This window comes from Podarcis muralis, chromosome 12 (genome assembly GCF_964188315.1).
Source record: "Podarcis muralis chromosome 12, rPodMur119.hap1.1, whole genome shotgun sequence".
Taxonomy (NCBI): Eukaryota; Metazoa; Chordata; class Lepidosauria; order Squamata; family Lacertidae; genus Podarcis; species Podarcis muralis.
The window spans coordinates 61,831,832-61,854,804 of record NC_135666.1 but is presented as its reverse complement, the minus strand read 5'-3'; the positions used below and the strand labels follow the sequence as shown (position 1 = coordinate 61,854,804).

The 22,973-nt window shown below is 43.9% G+C and overlaps 1 protein-coding gene across 2 annotated transcripts in view; it reads right to left on the bottom strand.

Moving 5' to 3' along the window:
- The window catches only part of CNTNAP2 (contactin associated protein 2), a 950,652-nt gene that overhangs the window by 331,577 nt on the left and 596,102 nt on the right, over positions 1–22,973 (bottom strand). For both annotated transcript variants that reach the window (XM_028751461.2, XM_077916554.1), the window contains exon 9: positions 14,845–14,994. In XM_028751461.2, the coding sequence (XP_028607294.2) occupies positions 14,845–14,994 (150 nt within the window). The remainder of the gene's footprint in view (positions 1–14,844; positions 14,995–22,973) is intronic.

Sequence of the window (22,973 nt, the reverse complement as noted above, 5' to 3'; positions counted from 1 at the left end):
CTACTGGTTCCCCCTGGCCTGGCAATAAATGCCTCCAGATGAGGCCTGGGACTTGGTCTGAGCAAATTCCAGTCTTGCCTGCAAGTTCTCCAGGTACCTCCCAAGCCTCCAGGCCCCCGTTTTAGTGCCTGTTCTCTAGCCTGTGTTTACCTGTCTTCTTAGCCCTAGATTAGGGATGTGGAAAACGTGTCTACTTCATGCCTGTGTTACTTTCCTCTATATTACTCATCATTCAATTCCATTTTGGTTCCACGTTATTCTGTTAAAAAAACACCTCTTATACAATACTGATTAAACTAGTATTTTAATACATATTTAAATGTAATTTTTCTCTCATTTTGATAAGTTTAAAGTGCTGAGAACTGTGCAGGAACATCTGGGAAGCATGAAATTGGACAGATAAGGGAGTTTTGATTCACATGTTAGTCCAAGAGCTGCAAGATCAGGTCATTTCATGCAAAAAACCATCCCTACGCAAGACCTGCTCACCAGCTTCCTCTAAGATCTGGTCCTTTTCTGGTGTGATTTTTAGTCTCTGAAGCCTGAATTGCTGGCACAATTTATCCTTGGCTTTAAGAAAAAAACCAAAGGCTTGGTTCATTTCTCTGTTCTAGTTCAGGCAGGTTTTGTTCAATTCCCTGGTCAAAACCTGAGTTTCAGTGCACACACGCAAACAAGAGCGAACACTGGGAAGCTGGAGGAAATACAAGAATAGATTGAGACTGACAGAATGGCAATCAGTGGGAAAAATGGATGTAAGCAAACTGGCAGCTGCACTATGGAGTCCAGGCATTTGTAATATTAATGTTTGCTTCAGTTTTAGGAAGCAGCTGGAATTATTCATGAAGGGACTGGTGCTAACAAACGAATAAATTTATCTTCCTTTAAATACAAGTCTAGATTTGAGAGCTCAAGTTGTACTACTGTGCCCTGCCTGCCTCGGCTGGGTCATGGGGGACGGGACGGTGGCTGGGGTGACAGACTGAATGGGCAGCGCCGGTGGAAGGCGGGGGACTCTCCCTCCTTGGAGGTTTTCAAGCAGAGGTTGGAGCTGCCAGGGCTTCTTTAGCTGTGGTTCCTGCATTGCAGGGGGTTGGACTGGATGACCCTCAGGGTCCCTTCTACAATCCTATCATTCTGTGCAAAGTAGGAGCAAGGGGCATTGCAAAGGGAAAGTGGGAAGTGGGAACGAGCACTCAGTCATCCCATATGTGCATCTGCTGCTGCTCTCCTTCTCCAAGGGCTCTGGAAATGCGTGTCCCAGTCAAGCAGAGGAAAGCAGGAAGAGGAAACTGGGAGGGTGGGAAAGGGTTGAGCCTGCTTCTCCCACATGACCCTTCTCTCCTCCAAGGTGCTTCCCACCTAGGCTTCCGCAGGTTGAAGTCAAGCACAGGGCTGTGAATTTCCTGTTTGCCACAAAGATCTCCTAGATCTCCTTCCGGCCATAACTGCCTCTTTCAGCAGAGACAGCGCTGAACATTCCCAATACTCCTAGCTTAGCCCCACCCAAACCAGATAATTGGCATTAAATATTTAGCAACACAGTCACAAAGTATTTTCCATCTCAAGTGAAACCCTCCCACTGACATGGTAATTTGAGGGATGTTTTATGCCTCATAATTGACAGTATGTGCTCTAACAATGGTCATAAACCAATTTGCCATTAGCAGCCCATTTGAGGAAAAATATTTAATGACAATTTGCATTTCCAAACATGCAGCAGAAGCCAGGAAAGCTAAATACTTCACAGATAATAATAGAAATACAGGATTTTAAATATTCAATTTTTTGCCATGTAGTTCAATTCCAGCTGGCAGATCAGCTTTAATCCACTGACTAGAAAACTAGATAATGTCCTCTTTAAAGGGAAACTGCACTAAAAGTGACATCATGATTTATTGAAGAAATTTTAATCAATGTTTCTGTAGCAGCCCTAGATTACTGCTTACACATAATGGGATTTACTGTGTGCCTTGCCAGGGGCTAGGAGCGAACTGGGACTTTAAGCACACTAGGATTTAATTGGCTTTCAGTCCCAGACACAAACAAGTACCTATAGGTTGTTTATAGGGTAGCTGCAGGAAACACCAATTACAAATTTAATTGGGGCACTACTCTGGTTTCTTAAAAAAAATAATCAGTGATGAAAACTGCTCCTTAAGTAACAATTAGGCAGGACAGACAAAATGACTCCTTGTTAACAAAAAACAGGGTGACAAATTGCTATCAAAATAACATAATTAATCTCTTTTGGTAGCACTGGAAGACATTTTTTGATGCTTTTTAAAAAAGTATTTCTCTTCCCCCTGCAGTTTAATGGACCTCAACGAGAGCAAGGGGGTACATCTTGCTTCCGTGAAGGCATTATCATCCCTAAAGTTTCTACAAGATTTCTCCAAACTCAGGCAGTCTTTATTGGTTTAAATAACTGGCTCACCTACCAGTGTCTTGGGGAGGAAGAAAAAATATTTTCAGTGATAAGTCAATGATTAAAGGTAAAGGTACCCCTGCCCATACGGGCCAGTCTTGCCAGACTCTGGGGTTGTGCGCCCATCTCACTTAAGAGGCCGGGGGCCAGCACTGTCTGGAGACACTTCCGGGTCACGTGGCCAGCGTGACATCGCTACTCTGGTGAGCCAGAGCCGCACACGGAAACGCCGTTTAATTCAATGATTAGTGGAATGTAAATTCTACTGGTTTCAGCAGGGAAACTGAGCATGTACCTCTCTTATTCTCCTTAAAGCACCATGTCTGTGGGCCACTTCACACATCATGGTGGCCCCCAAGCAACCATCAAGAGAACCTGGCCAGCTAGGTGTTCCAACCTTGTGCTAGAGGTTGGCAGGGCTGCATAGGTTTTATTGTGCCATTCAGACTCAGGGCTACCTACCTTTTGAGTGTACCTTCTGTTATGTACTGAAGTTCTCACCCTGGGCCAGCAAGGGGATACTGTAGATAGTTATGCAAATAAAGGATTGAAAGTGACGTTCAGTGATTATTGGATAGTTTTAGAAAGTTGTTGCAGTTACGCTGTACTGGAGCTCTATATAAGCAGGCTGACTGAGCCCTTCAGTTCAGTTCTGGCCTGGCCTGTGAATAAACAAGAGCTGTTTGAAGAATCGCTGTGTCGTCTGATATGTTCACCCACAACTTAACACCTTCCTTCAACATATAAACTGGAAACTGATCTTCTGAAGCTTTGCGAAAACCCTTCAGCTAAGAGCTGGTTGGATTATGGGATGGAGGTGGGAAGGGGCAAGAGCTGTGAGACCAACTCTGGGCTGCGCTCCCTATAACCTGCTCAACCTGTGCAGCTATAAGTAAGGTAAAGGTAAAGGTACCCCTGCCCGTACGGGCCAGTCATGTCCGACTCTAGGGTTGTGCGCCCATCTCACTTAAGAGGCCAGGGGCCAGCGCTGTCCGGAGACACTTCCGGGTCACGTGGCCAGCGTGACAAGCTGCATCTGGCGAGCCAGCGCAGCACACAGAAACGCCGTTTACCTTCCCGCTAGAAAGCGGTCCCTATTTATCTACTTGCACTTGGGGGTGCTTTTGAACTGCTAGGTTGGCAGGCGCTGGGACCGAGCAGCGGGAGCGCACCCCGCCACGGGGATTCGAACCGCCGACCTGACGATCGGCAAGTCCTAGGCGCTGAGGCTTTTACCCACAGCGCCACCCGCGTCCCTATAAGTAGCAGCTATAAGTAGAGAGTTACAAATATGCCACAAGTCCTCATATTTGCAAACAAGGCCCATTGTTGCCTCTTTGAAGAAAGCAGAGCCTGCAAAGCTGACCTATGCTTCCCGCTGCTCAGAGGAGAAGGAACATGAAACAAGGCTATTCCCAGCAGCCTCTTTGCCAACCTTTGTTAGCTCCAGCTTCAATTTACATTATCACAAAAGAAATCATAGACAATCCCACGAGAGCTTAAATTTCACTCACTATCCATTTGCTGGAGCAGAATTGTTAGCTGCAAGGAAGTTTGTTCAAATTATTGTTGAAATGAGATAAGGCCCAAACACAACTTTTTAAAAAGGGGGAGGAGCCGATATCACTTCAAAGAACTGATTGCAGGAATACTTATGAAAAAGTAACATTAAATAAATACATGTTCTGTTTTGCAGCTGCCTGTGTTCCAAGGAGCCAGCATACGACTTACATTGGTCCCTCCCCAGGGAACAGGCAGCTGCAGAGGGAGGTGCAGCGCTCACTCTCACCTGGTGCAAATAGATGCTGTGCCCCTCAGACTCCTTTCCATGGAACCTCCAGCCCCACAGGGCCAGGGGACTCTGGTAAGCCCTGTAGACATAGGCAGCACAGATAGATTGTGTCCTCATCTATTTGGGTGGCCTGTGCAGAATGCTTCAATGACTACTTTGTTAATCTCTTGTTGAATATTGAATGTTTCTAGCGTCTAGCTTCTTATTGAATCCTTTCCCCTCTCTATGAGTTCAACAGTGCTATACCTCCTTGGTTGGGGCTTTTGTCCGAAATAAGCAGCATTTTTGGTCAGAATTTTTTGCCAGAAATTGCCAACAATTTACAAGCAGAAGTGTCTGAATGAAAGAATTGTATCTGAATTTCTCATATATTTTGTCTCACTGGGGTTTTCATTCCTCTACCCCAGACCTCCGGTATTGATTAGCAGAGCCTTGCAAAATATCTGCTTCAAACACTTCTTTGCAAGAATAGCTGGCCAGGCATATCTCTCAAAGGGACCTATGCAACTGCTCACAAGAGTCTAGGTGCATATTTCTCTACGGCTTGGTAACTCCCCCCCCCCCAATAACTGGCCCCAGGTAATATTCTTGACAAACTGTTGCCTGGGAGTGTGTTTGGGGAGGGGGAGCCTTACCCCTCTCCCCACCTTTTCTGAGTCCTGGAATGTTTGGGGAAGAGTCCTGGCCCAGGGGCAGAGCCAGGCTTTCCATTCAGAAGCTCCCAGTTCAGTCCCCAACATCTTCTGGTAGATTCTGGAGGGCAGTGGCGTAGTGTGGGGGGTGCAGGGGGGGTCGGCCGCACCGGGCGCAACATCTGGGGGTTAGGGTTAGGGGGTGCAAATCCACGGGTTAGGGGGCGCAAATCCACGGGTTAGGGGGTGCAAATTACTTGCTTGCCCCAGGTGCTGACAACCCACGCTACGCCACTGCTGGAGGGGCTTCTGTCTGAAATCCTGGGGGGCACTGCCAGTCAGTGTAGACAATACTGAGCTACAAAGAACAATAGTCTGACCCACGAGACGGGCAGCATCCTCGGTTGCTTTGGGAAAGAGGCAGGAGAGACTTCCTTCAATGACAAACATAAACCTCAACTCTTAAAGGAAATGGAAACACAGTCCTCCCTCTGCCACAAGCCCAGAGCAACTTTGCAGAAGACACATGCACAGCCTTTCTTTCTTTCTTTCTTTCTTTCTTTCTTTCTTTCTTTCTTTCTTTCTTTCTTTCTTTCTTTCTCCCCTGTGTGTTCTGAAGATTTTCTCCTCACTCCTTTATACCTTCCAGATTCCTGATCAGCGTCCTATCCCTAAAGAAGAGAAACGGTCTCCTGTGTGATTCGGATAACCCCTTTAAACCATGACCTATGTTTTAGGTGATATCACCATTGTTTTAAACCATGATCTATGTTTTAGGCGATATCATCATTGACATCCCTGATTAATTTATCTGCAGAGGGCGATGTATAGGTTACCAATTTATTGTAATGTATGATGGTGGTTTCTGTTTTTGTATGATGGTGGTTTCTGTTTTTGTTTTGCTTCGATTATCGTTTGTCTTTTGTAAGTTTTGGCGATTTTAAATTTGGAGGTTTAAGTATAATATGTTGGTATGGGAAACTGTCGTGTAACGGGCCAATGGTCGTAATAAAGATCAATCCGAACCAATCCTTTATACCTTGGAGATTCCCTGCAGAGGGTTGGACTGGATGACCCTCAGGATCCCTTCTACAATTCTATAATTCTATGACTCTCTTGTGAAGGACTGCTGCCCTTTAGACTACAAGAGCATCCGCGGTCTCCTTTGCAGTTACATATCCTAGGCAATAGGCCATTCCAGAGCTATCTTGAGGCCTCCCCAGTCGAGTCGTAACTGCCTTCACACTTTGTGGTCCCTTCCAACTCTATAATTCTGTGACTGTGACTCACAGCAAAGGCCTGTAGCTTTTACGGAGAGAAGCTGCCATACTATTAAACATTTTTTCTGACCATCTGGAAATCCATTGTGAGATTGCCCCTCTACTACAAGGCTTTTCATGAGGCAGCTGAACTTCATACATCCCAGAGCATAATAACATCATAAGAGCCATTCTGGATCAGATCAAAGGCCCATCTACTCCAGCTTTTGTTTGCAGAGTGGCCAACCAAACGTCTGTGGGAAGCCAAGCAGGATATGAGAGCAACTGCGCTTACAGCAGGGAAGGGGGAAATCCTAGACTTAGGTTCCCCCCTCTGCCACCGGCAGCCATCCCGCTCCAAGGCAGTTGCAAAGTCGCAACTGACCAAGCCACGCCATAGAAGCACTTCCTAAATAATGCATCTGTTGAAGTCGACATGGCCCTTAATGTCCCATCATGTTGGCACTTCAGTGAACATGAAAAGACCCTCCAGGTCTCGTCCAACTCTACAATTCTATGAAAGGATTCTCTGCCAACAACTCTCTTCTCAGGTAAACTTGGCATTTGCCTCACCTGTCACCTAGCAGTAATCATTCCAGGAGGCTGTCTCAGTGGAAGAGATCAGAAGCAGGGCTTGCTCCAAATGGCATCTTCTGGCCCCAGACGGTTTCCAGCTGGTCATTCTATGAGTGACTGTTCCAGTAGTTCATGCATTGGTTGCTTCAAGAATAGATGACTGCATTACAAAAATATCTGCAAATGTGACATTCAGGCTGGCAGCATCAGCCGTGCCCTCCTGGGCCTGGAGACAGACAGGTCCTGCTTCCACTGCAGTGAGCAGAGGAATGACCACAGGGAATAGCGCAGGAATTTGAGAGGAATTTGTAAGAAGCCCACCATTTAGCATGCCAGCACTGCACTTTGGAACTCCCTGCCTCTTGAGGTCAAACAGGCACCGTCACTGGACTCTTTTGGCACCTGCTAAAAACATTCTTGTTCAGACAAACCTATTCAGATGCTTAGAAAGTTAAGGCTAATTTTAATCTGTTTTAGTATCTTAACTTTTGTATGTTTTAAGTATGGTTATAAACTTTTCTCAATTTTTATGTTTTATCTTTTTGTAAAGCAATTTGTGGTTGTTGTTTTTTTACAATCAAGCGGCATATAAATTTTATAGCTAAACAAACAAACAAACAAACAAACAAACAATCAAACAAACAAACAAACAAACGGCATCTGTGCTATTTCTTCCCCTCTTCCCCTCTCTCCCTTTTCTGATGTGTTCAAGCTAAGCCACTTCTTATCCTTTCTATCCCAAAATCTACAGACTATCCTCAGACTTGCCTCTGACATTGCCATTTTCAAAGCAGTCCATTGTACCATTTTCTAACTGTAAGCTGTAAAATATATTGCCCCCAATTCTATGGAATTAAAATTGTAACACAATAAAATACAATATACAATAAATGTGAGAAGCAATAAAAAAACCACTTTAAAATCATATAGCATCTAGCGCAGCACATTGCAATGGTGACAACATGCCAAGAAAAGACACTCAGTGATTGTCAGGTGGTCTGGCGCTGGGGGTGGGGGGAGGGGGAGATTGGGAACCCCTATAGTAAGCTATTCCCAATTGGATGGGACCGATGCAGGATGCAGAATGTGCCCGCTCAGCTAGGAATTGATGAATCTGTCAATTGCAGCTCACTTGATTTCACATTCCGCCATCTTAAATTCCATTCTGCAGACTTCTGCAGGAATTTGCTTTTTTTAAATGTCCAAATGAAAATTAGCATTTTTGTGCAAATTTCTCCTAATAAACACATTTAGTATTCACTTTTGCCTAATTCTCACATTTTGAAAAAGTATTTCCGCCCTAAAATAATGCATTTTTGCATGTTATTTTCACTCATACATTTTATGTCCATTTTTGTACACATTACTTGGCACTGTAAAATTTGTAGCTGTGCAAATTCCGAAGGATACCTGTCTTTCAGTCTGAGCTTTGTTTTTTAAAAGTTCAAATTTGGTAGGTTGTCCTCTCGGCTGCTTCCGGTTGTCCTCAGTGAAGCCCTAGATCTGAATGTCTCTGCAAGAGGAGGCTGGCAGCATCTGCTTCCCTAGATGATCCCCACTTGGCTGCTTGGGCTACTTAATAAACGGCAGTAGTGACAGTGCAGGAGATGCTGCCAGAGAAGGAACATGCTGACAGTGAACAAGGAAGATTCTCGCAATTTAGATCTTTCACTATTTTTTGATTTGAAAATCAAAATGGGAGAAGAATGAAACGCAGGCCTGGATGGAACCATTTCGCGGACCGTTCTCTCTGCATTTTATTCCCCTGAGCACTGGGGGGGGGGGAGGCATAAGGAGGCACATAAAAGCTCTCATATCTAAATGTTCAAACATTTTCGGTTGTGCTTAATGGTCTCATTTTCCCTCCAAAGCTCTTTTGTTTTATGTTCATAATTGCCAAAGCAACAAAAGGCAACACAGTTCTCAAGAGGCCTTGTAGGGGAGAGGCTCGCTTCTTTAAAACGCTCAATTCCTGGAAAAAGGAAAGGGAATTAAAGGTATGTATGTATTGGGGGGCGGTGTGGAGAGATGTCCAAGGTAATGGACACTTAAACCAAGATATATTGCACGTGTCCTACCAAACTACGCAGATACACAATCAGCGCAGATGCACACATCTTTTCATAACTCAAAGCACTGAATGCACATTGTCTTTCCCCCTTTTCCTTGTTTAAAGTCCCTTAAGACTATCTCTGAATCTTCTGGGAAGAAAGCATCCTGAACACAACAAAAGACAAAGACAGTGAAAGCACTCAACATGATATACTCACAGGCATAGGAATAAAGGATTCCCTTCTGGCTCAGTTCTGCACACCGCAACTGGAAAGGCTGTAACAATGCCTTCTGATATATAATTCCCCCATTTCCAAATATTAATTACTGGACATTTCACAGCCATCATGTCTAGCATAGACAAAAACTAGTTTAAAAGATTGGAAATGCAATCTCAATCCTGAAGAGAGTGAAGTCACAGAGGCACCTCAAGAGATAATGAGCAGTGCATTCCCAGGGTTTAATTCAAACAAAGGCTGGGGCTAAAGACTGCTGTGATGCCCCACTCTTGCCCTGCAATGTTGTCCTCAAATCCAGTAATGATGGCGGCATTGGAAGCAGGTCCAGGGGCTGCTGCTGCTTCATTCGCTCCTTCATTCTAACTGCCTAGTCAACAAAACACCTGGGGATTTTCTAGTCTAGGAAGCAAAAGAAAAGCACTCTGCATGATTTCAGAGGCACTCTCTTGCAGCCACCATGTGCAAAAGAATTTTTTTTAAAGGTACAGCTAATGTATTACAAAATTGAAGATTGAAGACCAGTGGTGTAGCATAAGTTGCTGCTGCCTGGGGTGGGGCAAGTGTTGCACCCCACTGTGGACTGGGGAGCCTGGTGGTACTGGGCCATAACACGAGGAATGTGTCTCCATAGCTCCCTCGCACCCCGGAGCCCAGTGGAGGAGAGGCATGGTGATGCTCTGCCACCTCTCCCACCGCCAGGTCAGGCCTGACCTGGGAGTGGATCTGTGGTCTGGTGGCGCTAGGATGCACACCAGAGGCCAGCGGAGGAGAGGCGCGATGGGGTGGCACTGCCACCCTCCCCATCCCTCTTGGCCAGCCGAGGGGTGGGGCACACATGGACATCCTTCACCAGCCATGAGGAATCATAGAATCATAGAGTTGGAATAGACCACACGGGCCATCGAGTCCAACCCCCTGCCAAGCAGGAAACAGGAGAAGGAGGTGCTGCTGCTACAAAGCCACAAAGTCCTGGCCCAGGTGCAGCTTCTCTCCCTGTGGCTCCAGCCTCAATGAGGGAGCCTTTTGTTGGGGTGCCTTGGTGTGCCGCCTGAAAAAAATATGCCCAGGATGATGCCCCCCTCCCCACCCATGCCTGCACTATGTCGCTGTCTAAGACTACCTCACTACTTCATATTCTACCCTCTTTGCTGTCTCTCCCACTATTAAAATTTAGCTATGTACCGCTGGGGGTTTGCTTTCCTTGCTTGCCTGATTCCATCAAGTGCCATGCACACTACAGGGCCACATCTGGCCTGCACATCTCATGACCCAGCTAGTTGAAAACAGCCTGCATTCAAGCTGTGTGCTGTGGCCTGCCAGATATTTCACAACTGCCTTAGATTTGCTCTCTCAGGCAAACAGCAAAAAAGATTATTGAGCTTCCAGTGAACCTCCAGTCATAATTGTACTGCGGGTATCAAGGTGCTCACGCTTGTGTTATATAGAGAGACAGACAGTGATACAGACTGAAATCCAGCCGAACCTAAGCAGTGAAACAGATTCCCTCCTATTTATAGCTTTGGATGCACATCCTGATACGGCCCTGAAGTACTGAAGAAAAAGCATCCGGGACATGGACAAGCAGAGGCTGAGAGGGAGCTGCTTGAACAGAACAAAGCATCATATCTGTATCAAACTTTGCCTGTTCCACGGCTGAGTTCTAAAGCAGAAAACAGACTCCAAGGCTCAAGCCTTGGCTCAGAAAAAGCCCCACAAAAAAAGAGTTAAGTATTTTCAGTTGGTTTCGAACAGAATTCCATAAGATCACTGTTAGGCTCAATCAGCTCCCAAGCATATAATGCAGGCAGAGAAACTCACAATTCATCACACACACAAAATCTACAAGGAATATTCACAAACAGTGGTGTGAGAGCGTTGCATTTTTGAAAAGGTAACTTAAAGGTAACTTTCAAAAAAGCTGTTGCTTTATGTATGCTACATAGACACTGCAATACTGCACTCCAAACACAGAGGCTTGTTTCTGAAATCCTGCTGGGGGGAAGCTTGTAGTATTTTAGATGTGACATTTATGAAACTTTCTTGGGAATAGGTTTCAAAGAGTAAAAATCATGGCATGTGTGACCAGACTTTTAAAAATACGCACTGCAAATCCAAATGAGTTTATTCTTCATGAGTCAAATTACCTTTGGGAGACTAAATTAAAAGAAATGTAAACAATTTCCCCAGTTTTGCCCTGACTCTTCATCCAGTGGGCCTTTGGAACAGTTTCAAAAGGCTATCAACGTAGCTATTAGCCTCCTATGCTTTTTTTGTTTTGGGCCTCTCCTCTGCTTCTAGCTTCATATGCTTCATAGAACATACGTGAATTAAAGCACATTAAACAAGTTATCCATAGCTTGCAGCACTTCCAACCATCCATTTTCGCACATAGGTTTGTATACATCATTTAAAGTTTCAGGTTGCTCAATACAAAATTACTGGCTTTACCTGTTTTCATTCATGTGCAAGTATCTACTCTCCAATCCAAGGGAAGCCACACGATGCCTCCAGGTGAGACTGGAGAACACCTCCCCAAACCGCAGGCCAGGCTACGACCTGGGCACCTTCCCATTAAGAGGGGCAGGCTATATTAGGTGCTACATGACACCAGTTAAGCTTCAAAAAATCTACCATTTGCCCGATAATAAATGTTGGAAATGTAATGAAACTGAAGGTACATTCTTTCACCTTTGGTGGATGTGCCCAAGGATTAAGGCATTCTGGGAGATGATTTATAATGAAATGAAAAAGGTATTTAAATATACCTTCTTGAAGAAACCAGATGCCTTTCTCCTGGGCATAGTCGGCCAATCGGTGTTAAAGAAGGATAGAACTTTCTTTATGTATGCTACAACAGCAGCAAGAATACTTATTGCAAAGTATTGGAAGACACAAGATTTACCCACTCTGGAAGAATGGCAGATGAAGGTGATGGACTACATGGAACTGGTGGAAATGACTGGCAGAATCCGAGACCAGGGAGAAGAGTTGGTGGAAGAAGACTGGAAAAAGTTTAAATACTATTTACAGAAATACTGTAAAATTAATGAATGTTAGAAAGATGTTGGAATGAAGTTATATGGCTTTAGTAGAAATGTTATAAGGAATTAAGTATAAATAGATTATTAGAGCATTAAAGAGAAAAATAAGGTTAGAATGGGTTAAGACAATTATAGGATAGAAAACAGAGGAAGATGGAAAGGAATTGCTGAAACAATTAATAGAAGTGGAATACAAAAAGGGAGGTGTGAGGAGGTCGTTGAAATTAGTGAAAGAAAGATAAGATATTGAAATTGGACTGTTTTAAATGGTTTTTGTTTTGTTCTGTTAGTTGTATGTTAGTGTTTTGCAGGGTTTTTTTTGTATTGTATTGTATTGTATTGTATTGTATTGTATTGTATTATTGTATGTTTTTTCTTTTTTGGTTTTTTGTAGTGTTGTGTTCAATTTGTTGGAAAACTAATAAATATTATTATTTAAAAAAAAAGGGGGGGGCAGGCTATTCTCCAGGTAGTCTGGTATATTCCCTAAGTGCTTGACTTCCTATGGGAAGATTTGATTTCAACGATTTACAGCTGCCTGTCATTTGACAATATTTGTTAGAAAACATGAAACATTTCATGGCTGACAAACAATGCTATTTAATATTTGGTGGGATTTGATATATGACACGCAGTTATATTTGTATTTCACAGTACGCATCTCATGAAATGCCAAGGTCTAAAGCACTCAGTTTTGAAGTGAAACATTCAAGCCTTGGGTGGCAAATTTCAAATATCTGCAAATATTAATTTCAACTCAATAGAGAACATTTTATACCCAACATGTATGCCCTATGAAATGGGAAAGGCTATACACTAATAAATATTCATTTCTTCAGTTTGTTTTCTTTTTGTCATGGGTTGTTCTTTCTGAGCAGATGGGCACTTCATCAATAGCAATACACTTTTCCTCCAGAAACCTCCACTGACTTCCAGAGAGAGGGGCAGAAGGGAGATGACAGATACTCAGAACTCTTTCTTGAAGTCTACAGTGCTTTGGGAAAGGCTGCCTTTGGGAAGGAGACAGGGAACCTGGATGGCCAGGCGAATGGAGAACAAAGGCTCTGCTTGTCCATGGATCCTTCTTAATATGCCCATATTTATGTATGACAAGCGCCGGCCGTGGAGGAGCCTCTTCATTATCCTCATTGCCAGAAGAGGACATGATTTTCAGAGCAGTGAGCCATGCCTATTGAGAGTATTTGAGCCTAGCCTTAATGAAGTGTATATTAGCTTTTTGTAAGACTATTTAAATACTAATTTCCATATGTGTTTTTAATACTTCTATGGATGAGAGATAATGAAATGAAATGAAGCAAAATGTAATGAAATGAGAGTAACCTTGAAATGTGTTTTTTTATTATTTTGTGATACAGGCAGAGGCATCTTTATATCAATGTCATCTGTCAATCTACAGTGGTGCCCCGCAAGACGAATGCCTCGCAAAACGAAAAACTTGCTAGACGAAAGAGTTTTCCGTTTTTTGAGTCGTTCCGCAAGACGAATTTCCCTATGGGCTTGCTTCCCAAGATGAAACGTCTTGCGAGTTCTTGCGAGTTTGTTTCCTTTTTCTTAAAGCCGCTAAGCCGCTAATAGCCGCTAAGCCGCTAATAGCCGTGCTTCGCAAGACGAAAAAACCGCAAGACGAAGAGACTCGTGGAATGGATTAATTTCGTCTTGCAAGGCACCACTGTACTGGGATGGAAACATTTTTTCTTTTAAACCCAAACAGAAATATAGGCATTTAAAACAATCAATATGAATGGTTGGGATCTGGTCACACTTCGCAGAGCATACAAGCTCTAGAGGAATAAAGGACCTAAAGCCAATCTCCCTTTTCTACAGGACCTAGTAGATACCTCCCTCCGTGAGGCTGTCCATGGCCTGGAGGTTCCAGCTTTCAGGGATGTTTCCTATATCATCTTTGTGGCACAGCTGTAGATCCTTCCACTCATGTGCTTCTGGAGCACGCGCGCGCGCGCGCACACACACACACACAAACAACCTTTCAAGAGGCCATGGATTACCCAGGAAGTCCCTGACAGGACCTGCTTGGGGGTTTTGCACTCTCCACTGGTTGCATAGATCTTTCGGCTAAGTAGGCAAAGACAAATAAATATATTTCTGGTCTATGTCAATTTTTCATCCCTTTTTCACAATCAGTTTTTTAGATCTGTTTAGATCTGCATAACAACACATATTTAAACATGCATTTTCTCGCAAAACACACATTTCTAAACATATTTGGACACTTTTTTTGAGCAGAGAACTGTAATGGAGGAAGTGTGAAATTGGATAGATGACTAAATTCTGATCTGCACATTAGTCTGGAAGGTGCAAATAGGTCAGTTCCTATTGGAATGTGCAAATGTTGAATTCCTTGAGCCAATGCTGCAGCGCTGCTCTGAGAGGGCTCCTTTAGGACTTGCCTGGGCACTTCATTGCACCAAGGCTGAGAAGCTGTTCACTTTTGAAAGGGCCTCAAAGACAGTGGATTTTCAAACAAGTTCAGTTTACATACAAAAGAGCTCAACCTTGTTCAATGTGAATTTCAAAACTGATGAATATTCAGCTCAGATGAGTCTACTCAGAAAAGGCAACTTAAGGTAGTGTGTCCCTACTGTACAAAAGGATGTGCATGCATTGCTAACTCACACCTTAAGCAGGGCACTGTTTGACAGGAGTTTCCTAACAGTAAAATCAAAACCATTTTAAGAATAAAACCATTTATGGTGATGTGATTTGCATTGTTCACAAGGAAAGACTTGAAAGCAAAATATTCCCCTTTCAAAAACACTCTTAGAACATACAGTAAAAATCTTTACCTCCAAACAGATATTTCTCTCCCGTCAAAACTTTCAGAGGGCTGTTACTTCGAACGGAAGAGGCTTCATCACCATCAATGGTGAGCACTGCAAAATTTTCCTTTGCTAAGAAACGAACCTCATGCCACTGCCCGTCGTTGAGTCCGGCCCCTGCAAGTGGGAGAAAGAGACAGCTTGCTTCAGTTTGGTTATCTTTCCATTTCCTAATCTGTCTTGAATCCCCTGGGACAGTGGGATAGGGTTAGCTGTAGAATATTGTCAGACAAGTTGTATAAGAAGTCATTTATCAGCCAACATTTGAAAATATTCAACATGTGCAAAATTAGGTGACAGCTGAATGTCTTAAAGTAATAGATATCCAAATGAATGGTGACAGCTGTCACCCAGTAACATTTCCCACATTCCCTTGCGTATCTCTGGAGAAGTGATGTATCTGTATTGGAGCATAATGGACACTCACCCTTTCCAGGTGGGCGGGGGTTGCAGCCCCTCACTCTCAGCTCTTACATGTTTGCCAGCCATTGGGGTATTCCCCAGCCGGTGCCAGAACCCTCCTTCAAATGGGCCAATCAAAGGCCCCACCAAATGGGCAGTGCCTTTGCTGGCTGGCCAGTCAATGGCTGCTGCTGTCAAGGTTAGGGCAAAACATCACAGCTTTGGGTGGTTAAGGCACTGGGTGGAATCCTAGACTTTAAGCGTGGGGGTGAAGTGGTGCATCACCCTGTGGCATATTCAGGGTACCCCATTAGAGGGTCTCAGTGGAAGTCTCTGTTTGGAAGCCAAGGGTGGGGCAGATGAGACAGAGCTTCCAGTGGTGGCCTTAGGACAGCCACCTCAGTAGACTGACGTCTTGGGGAGGCCATAATCTCTGGCACATTTTTAATCCAGATCGTTGTCTGTTTAAGTTTGTTCTGCTACACCTCGCTTGGGTCTCTTGCCGGGAAGTGGGGCACTGGGACTGGGACTACAATATATGAATGCTGGCTTTCATCGAAGTTTGGATAGTCCCTGTAACATAAACCTTATTCACTCCATTCAAAATGAATTTTGATTTAGAAACATGACTGGTTCACACATTATTTATTGAAGAATATTAAGGCAAGGACATACAAAAAATTTTATTTGATCCAAGTAGTGTGATTTATTTCAGGTGGATAGTTTATTTTTTAAAAAACATCACATTCCCAAAGACAATCACAAGCAAATCATTAGATTACTGCTGACAAAGCACAAGGCTTCTCTAGAGATAATTGTTGTAACCAGAATGAAGAGAAAATGTGGACCAAAGCTTGCTGCTCAATCCTATTTACTCAGAAGTAACTGTGCAGAGAACTGTAGCCCTAGTGTGCATTGTTACGAGGCATGCGACTGAACCCACATGCATGTCCAGTGCACATTTGAACCCAACACACCCGCCTGAAAGGACTGGAACATTTTGCCTGGAGTCATTTTGCCTGGAACTTTTTGCCTGGCAGGCATCCATTTAAAATGTGCATAAACCTTGAGCTCTTATACACAATAAAGCACTTGTCACACCAGGAAGTAGAAAAAGATTGGTTTATGACACATAAAAGAAACATAAGGAGTAAATGCATAGTGCTTTAGACTGCAAGTTACAGAGTATGCAGGCAGCAACTAATTAATTAGTGCACTCACACCCCTTAATCCTAAAGACTAAAAGAGTCCCTAACTACCCAAAAGTCTACAGGCTGAGTGACCAAAGCAAATTGTCACAGACTCACACTGAAGTGATAGAAAAAGGAGGCTGGTATACCTGGTCTGGGAGCAAGCGGAGTGCAAAGAGTGGTAGAGCTTCATGCTCCGGCACCGGGGGGCGGACAGCAGGATGGGGGGGCTGGCGTGCATCCTGGGGGAGGGGCGCGCTGCCCACAGGGGTGGGGCGCACGTCCTGAGGGCGGGGCACGCCACCTGCAGAGGCATGGCCCAGCGCAGGCCGGGGGGGGGGGGGGAACACAGCCACGATGGCACCCCACCAGGATCATGCTGCTGGGGGCGGTGTGCTCCCCCTGCACTCCTCTTACTCTGCCAGTGAGTGCAAATAGAGTGATCAAAAATCTGTGCCTTCTGCAAGGATAGAAGTATTATCTAAGTCCCCCTTCCTTCCTTCCTTCCTTCCTTCCTTCCTTCCTTCCTTCCTTTTTTTGCAACCAGTGCACAGATGTTTGCCTTGTGTATTCTGAAGCTGTTGTTGTCACCCAAAAGAAACTGGACCATTTCTACCAGGGTGTACCTGTTCGCTTGTGTGAACAAAGGTTTCGGAAAGTGATCTCGTGGGTTTCTAGACAAGGGGCAGGCGAACAAAGAATGAGTGATGTCTTCCCCCTGAGACTGACCACAAAGACAAAGTCTGCCTGCGTACAGGACCTTCTTGTAGCAGCCATCCCAGACTGCAGTGGACATCACTTGGAAACGCAGCTCAATAAAGGCATTTCTTAAGGAAAATGGTGACAGTTTGATCAGATAACTAGCGCTAAAGTGTTCTGTTCACAAGAGTAGATACCAAGAGGAAAATGCGGTGTTCTAAATTAGTTGCAAGTCCTAGACTCCATCAGAAGAGCCAATCCCTTGCCTGACACTTATTCAAGGTCAAAGCAGAGCTCAGTTCCAGAAAAGAATAACAGTTTAATAGTCTAAAATATATTGAACAGCTGCTTCCCGGAGTTGCTTATCAACCCAAATTCATGTAGCACAAAGCAGGAAAACGCCCAGTTGGCATGGTAGCAATTTTTAAAAGTATACTTTAACTGAGTGTAGTCTGCTATTGCCTTGTTGGCCACCTGGATTCTGTATGAAGAAGAGCTGCTGATATTCCTGATGGCATAGCTTCTGGAAAAAGTTATTCTGCACAGATTCCAAAACTTCAAACAGATTCAAATAGAGTGTGAATCAGAGCCCAGATTTCACCCCCATAGAGCATTTGAGCAAGCACTTAGGGTAGGTTCAATCAACAGAACTTCATCAGTGCCCCCAGGGTTTTCTGTGCTTTGATGTTCATTAACTCCATATGACACTTCCAAGAGAGTGTTTCACTAAAAAGTACACCCAGGTATCTAAATGAGTGAGTTTGTTCTACAGCCTGTGGATCCAAGCACTATCGACACCTAGGACTGTGTCCACGAAATATCACAATCTTGGTCTTGGTTCTTGCAGAGAAGCTGGTAATATGTCACACTGTAACTATTAGGTAGATTCGTAGCTGGTTAATTGACTGGACCCAAAGAGTGCTCATTAATGGTGCCTCACCATCCTGGAAAAAATGGTGGCCCAGAATACTCTGTGACAGCCCCCAATTTGTGGCACTCCCTCCCCACAGATGTCCACCTGGCACCTTCACTATACAGTCTTCAACAAATGCTGAAGATGCAGCTCTTTACCCCAGCCTTTGACACCTGAGATGCATATTTCAGTTAAAAAGGGGGAGGAAAGGGGGCAGTCCCACCTGCCACTGAACCCAATGTGTTTTGACTATTTGTGATTTTGGCATTAGGCACGATCCCCGGAACATAAGCCCCATGTAAGTTGCAGGCTTAAAGGTAAAGGTAAAGGTACCCCTGCCCGTATGGGCCAGTCTTGACAGACTCTGGGGTTGTGCGCCCATCTCACTCTATAGGCCGGGGGCCAGCGCTGTCCGGAGACACTTCCGGGTCACATGGCCAGCGTGACAAAGCTGCATCTGGCGAGCCAGAGCCGCACACGGAAACGCCGTTTACCTTCCCACTAGTAAGCGGTCCCTATTTATCTACTTGCACCCGGGAGTGCTTTCGAACTGCTAGGTTGGCAGGCGCTGGGACCGAACAACGGGAGCGCACCCCGCCGCGGGGATTCGAACCGCCGACCTTTCGATCGGCAAGCCCTAGGCACTGAGGCTTTTACCCACAGCGCCACCCGCGTCCCTAAGTTGCAGGCTTACTGTATATCAAATGACTTGGCTTTTTTGCTAAAAGTCATAAGAACTGTGCTGCTAAATTGCTCCTGACAGCCATGCTCTTGTCTAGAACACGTGGCAGGCAGGCTTACTTTGACTAAAGGGAGCTAATAACAAGAAGGAAGCACAACCAATCATGAGGCGCTTCTGCAAGATTCCACCAAATCTCCACAGAAGAGTCCTTCTCTTTCAATAATTCCTGATTTTATTGTTTACAGTACTTTTTTTGTAAACTGCCCTAGAAATAAAACTTTGAAATGTGGGGTATAAATATATCCAGCAAACTGATTCAGTTCCTGGGCTGCTCTCTATTTTTAGCCATGGAAGAATTTTGGACTCCTGAGGTCCTTCTCTTTGTCACATTCTGGAACTGACATTGTGAAATTCAGTTTCAGATCCTTCTTTCCTCCTTATTCATCAAGGAACCCTGAAGCAACACAACTGGAAATCTGACCATTTCAAATTTACAGAAACTCCTGATTATCTCTATGTAAGTCCATTGATTGGTGTCATGTGTGCAGAAAGAAATAAAAATTAAAATTGGTACAGCTCAAGAAGTATAACATGCATCAGATATAAATATAGACTTAGAAGTCTCTACTTAATATTATGTATAACTGCATTTTGCTGCCTTTATTCTTTCATGCATTATTTTAGAAAATTCTTAACTTGCTTATTTAAAGCATGCAACCACAACCCTCTTGCGAGTCACAGAAACTTCTTTTTCATGTGCAAATTAGATATGTTAATGAAGCATATTCTGTCTTGCTAGAATTTCTTTTAAATGGCATTACTTTTAAAATTGGGACTCTTGAGATTGTCACTTTGATTGAACAAGAAGGAACAGATGTTTCTGTTATAAGATACATGGAGAAAGAAATGGTTTAATGAGTACCATTTTATTTTTTTTGCAAATTCAAAAAATCTTGTAAGAAATAGCAAAAGACACCATATGCTAATTATTCTTCAAACAACATTACAGCAGTTAATTTCTCAAATGTCTTTATAGTTGATCTTGAGAGATCAAATCAGTATGGAATGATCTGTGCAACTGAAGTAAATGAGTGTTAGGCTATTTTTCATTAAATGGATTTTAGAGCCATTTATTGACTCTAAAGTACGAGCAAAAGAATACTCATTATCAGAATTATTAATCTGGAGGTAAGTCAGGAAGTCAAGCAGGTAAACCAGCAGCCTGAAAGATTGCTCAGAGAGAGATTTTTAGGCACTCCTTTTATTATTTGTCACTTAGAATATCCATATTAAAACCTCTACATGCAACTAAAACATGTTCCAGATGGAGAGTGAAATTAAGAACAAACAATTAAAACAGGATAAAAATGCACCCCCCCCATTGTAAATATAAATTACCCCTCAGGTCACATGATCCCAACTGAATGGGCCGTCTGCAGCACACCCTCCAACATTCCTCAGATGAAAATTGGGACATTTCTCACTCATTATTTTATTTTATTTTTGTAGATTTACAAAAAGAAAAAAGAAAACACCCAAATAAATAAATTTTAGAAAGCTTTCAGGGTGGATCAAAAAATTATAGCAAAAATATTAAGATGAACTGAAACCATAAAACTATAAGACCAGCAGAAACATTGAAATCAGCAAATCACTAAAAGACATGCAGGTGCAAAGAACCTATAAGTGAAATGCTACAGCTACAAATGGTGTTTCTCTCGTCACCACCCACCTGACTGGGATCTCCAGGAAAGGTCTGGCAGTGGAAGGAGGTCCTGAGCCAAAGCGCTAAGCATCTGAGGAGCACAAGCCCCCCCCCCCATTTTAAAGCCCCAACTCAAAAAGCACCCTCCTCATTTTCAGCAATGGAGGGAGGGCACCTTAAATTAACACAGTCATGGGGACATTTCTGAGATCTTTTAAAACATCTGAAAGTTAGGGTGGGGGGTAGTATTTTGCTTTATTTTTTGTTTCATTTTAAAACTTCTTTTGAAATGACAGTCCCTTGGCACCACGTTCCAACCTCATATTTCCATTCAAATTTGTTTATTAATTCTAGACTTCATTCTCAGCTCATAATTGAAAAATAAGGATGCAATCTGATAGTGGATGGCTGCTGTTTGGTGGGGAGAACAGAGGCTTACTAGTAGTGATTAAACACTGGAAATGCATCTTCATTAGTTTTTCTTTGAAAAATTTGCAGCATTGATGCAAGTGTTTCTGTGTATGTACACACCTCTGTACAACCTCTTGGTTTAAGCCAACATTTTCTTCTGATGATATATAAATGAAAATTTAGGAAGGTGAAACAACAGTGAATTTTCAGGCTAGCTAAGCAGGAAGATTTAACAGTATTTGCCAGATGCTTAGGCACTCCCAATGGCACTGACACTTTAAAGACAACTTTTGTCTGGAAGCATATTTTAGCAGCACTTTTTAGCAACCCTCTGGAGGGCGGGATGAACAAGACTGCATACACAATTAATGCTGTATAATTAGCAACTTGGTAGATCTGAAGAAAAGTAGCAGCAGTAAGTGTCTTCACCTCTGCTCTGATTTAGTGAATAAAACTAAAGATTTGCCTCACTGTTTATTCATATGTAATTTTTTTTAGAAAGGATTCCATTTTAGCCATCAATCCACAGCAGGAGAGTTACTGGCCTGAAAGGCAAATAAAATTATACTCGTCTAGCTCATATTATCCATCAGCAAAAATAAAGCGTCTGTGGCATGCGAAGGAGCGCATGAGGTATTGAAATAGCAGGGATGGCCAAGTATTGTACCCTTTTTGTGGGCTCAATTCACACCATACGTGGGTTAAGAAAACTTACCCTTAGACATGTTTGCTTAGATATGGATATGAGTAACTTCTCTAAAGACTCTTTATAGAAGCACAGCAAAGCAGATTCACTTCTGTTTGCTTGTGACACACTAAAGGGAGATTCACATAAAATTGGCTTGTGCTGCCCACCTGCTGCATGCATTGGCCAGTTGGGCACTGTCATGAACTGGCAGGACACCGAGGAAAGGAAAGAGGGTCTTGACAAGAAGGATAGCCATGACTGGGACATACTGGGACAAGCTGGAGATGGGGAAGGGGGTGGGGGACTTAGGAGGTACTGATGGGACATCAGGGGATGTGGCAGGGGCAGCTGACAGTTCAGGGGAGCCAGGGGAGGGGGGGGCATCACCAGAACCAGCGATGCCCCCATCTCTGTGGACACGGTGGGCTCTGAGGTGCTGGGAACAGTGGGAAGTGCACTCCAGGAGGCTGAGGCAGGCAAGGGAACACTGCCCAGATCGCTAGTGGACCCGGTGGGGATCATGGGGCTCTTGAGGTCTGGGAGGAGGTTGTGGCCACTCAGATGGATTTGGCTCAGGACAAGCGGAGAGACACAACTGCTCAGCTAGAGCAAACTGAGATGCAGCAATCAAGATTGGAAGGGATAAAAGGAAAGCAGGGCAGCGACTCTGTGCCTGCTCAACTTTCTCTGTTGATGGACCACAGCTTGGCTGCTTTGGGAACACCACTGGCCTGTGACTTTGTGACTCAGCCCAGGTTTTCCAACCCTGGATCTTTTGTGAGGCAGGAACCTGGCCTTGCAGTTTGACTTGGGACCTTGCTTGTTGTATTGGACTTGGACCGGTATTGGACTGTTTTGACTTCTGACTCCTTTCTTGCGTTGCCCATGGGACTGTGTGCCCTACTGGGCACAGAGGGTTCAGGACAGGAACAAAGTAGTGCAGCTTGGCTGGCTGCTCCCACCATTTCACCCTTCCCATAGGCTTTGTGTGTGTTTGTGCGAGAAAGGGAGAGAGAGAGAGAAAACTCACACCCTGTCCTTTCATCTCTCATTTTGCTATCCTTGGAGATTCAGTGCTGAACTTCATATACATTAAGTGCCCTGTCACATACACGGTGACTAATTATGAGAGCATCGTCAGTAAATCATGAAAACAAATTATCCTTGCCTCATCCTTTACTCTGGGTAACATCATCCTGATGCTTAATAGAGGCTGTCATGAGCTGTTTATGAAGATAAATCATTGAGCCACACAAATCATGAGATGAATTGTAATAAATCAGTCAGCTGATTGTCCCAAAGGATCTCGTGACACTGTCAGTTAAACATGGGTGAGCACAACTTAGTTCTCATTCCGACACAGACACTGTTGTCACTGACAACTGGACCCACATAGGTGGCCTGGA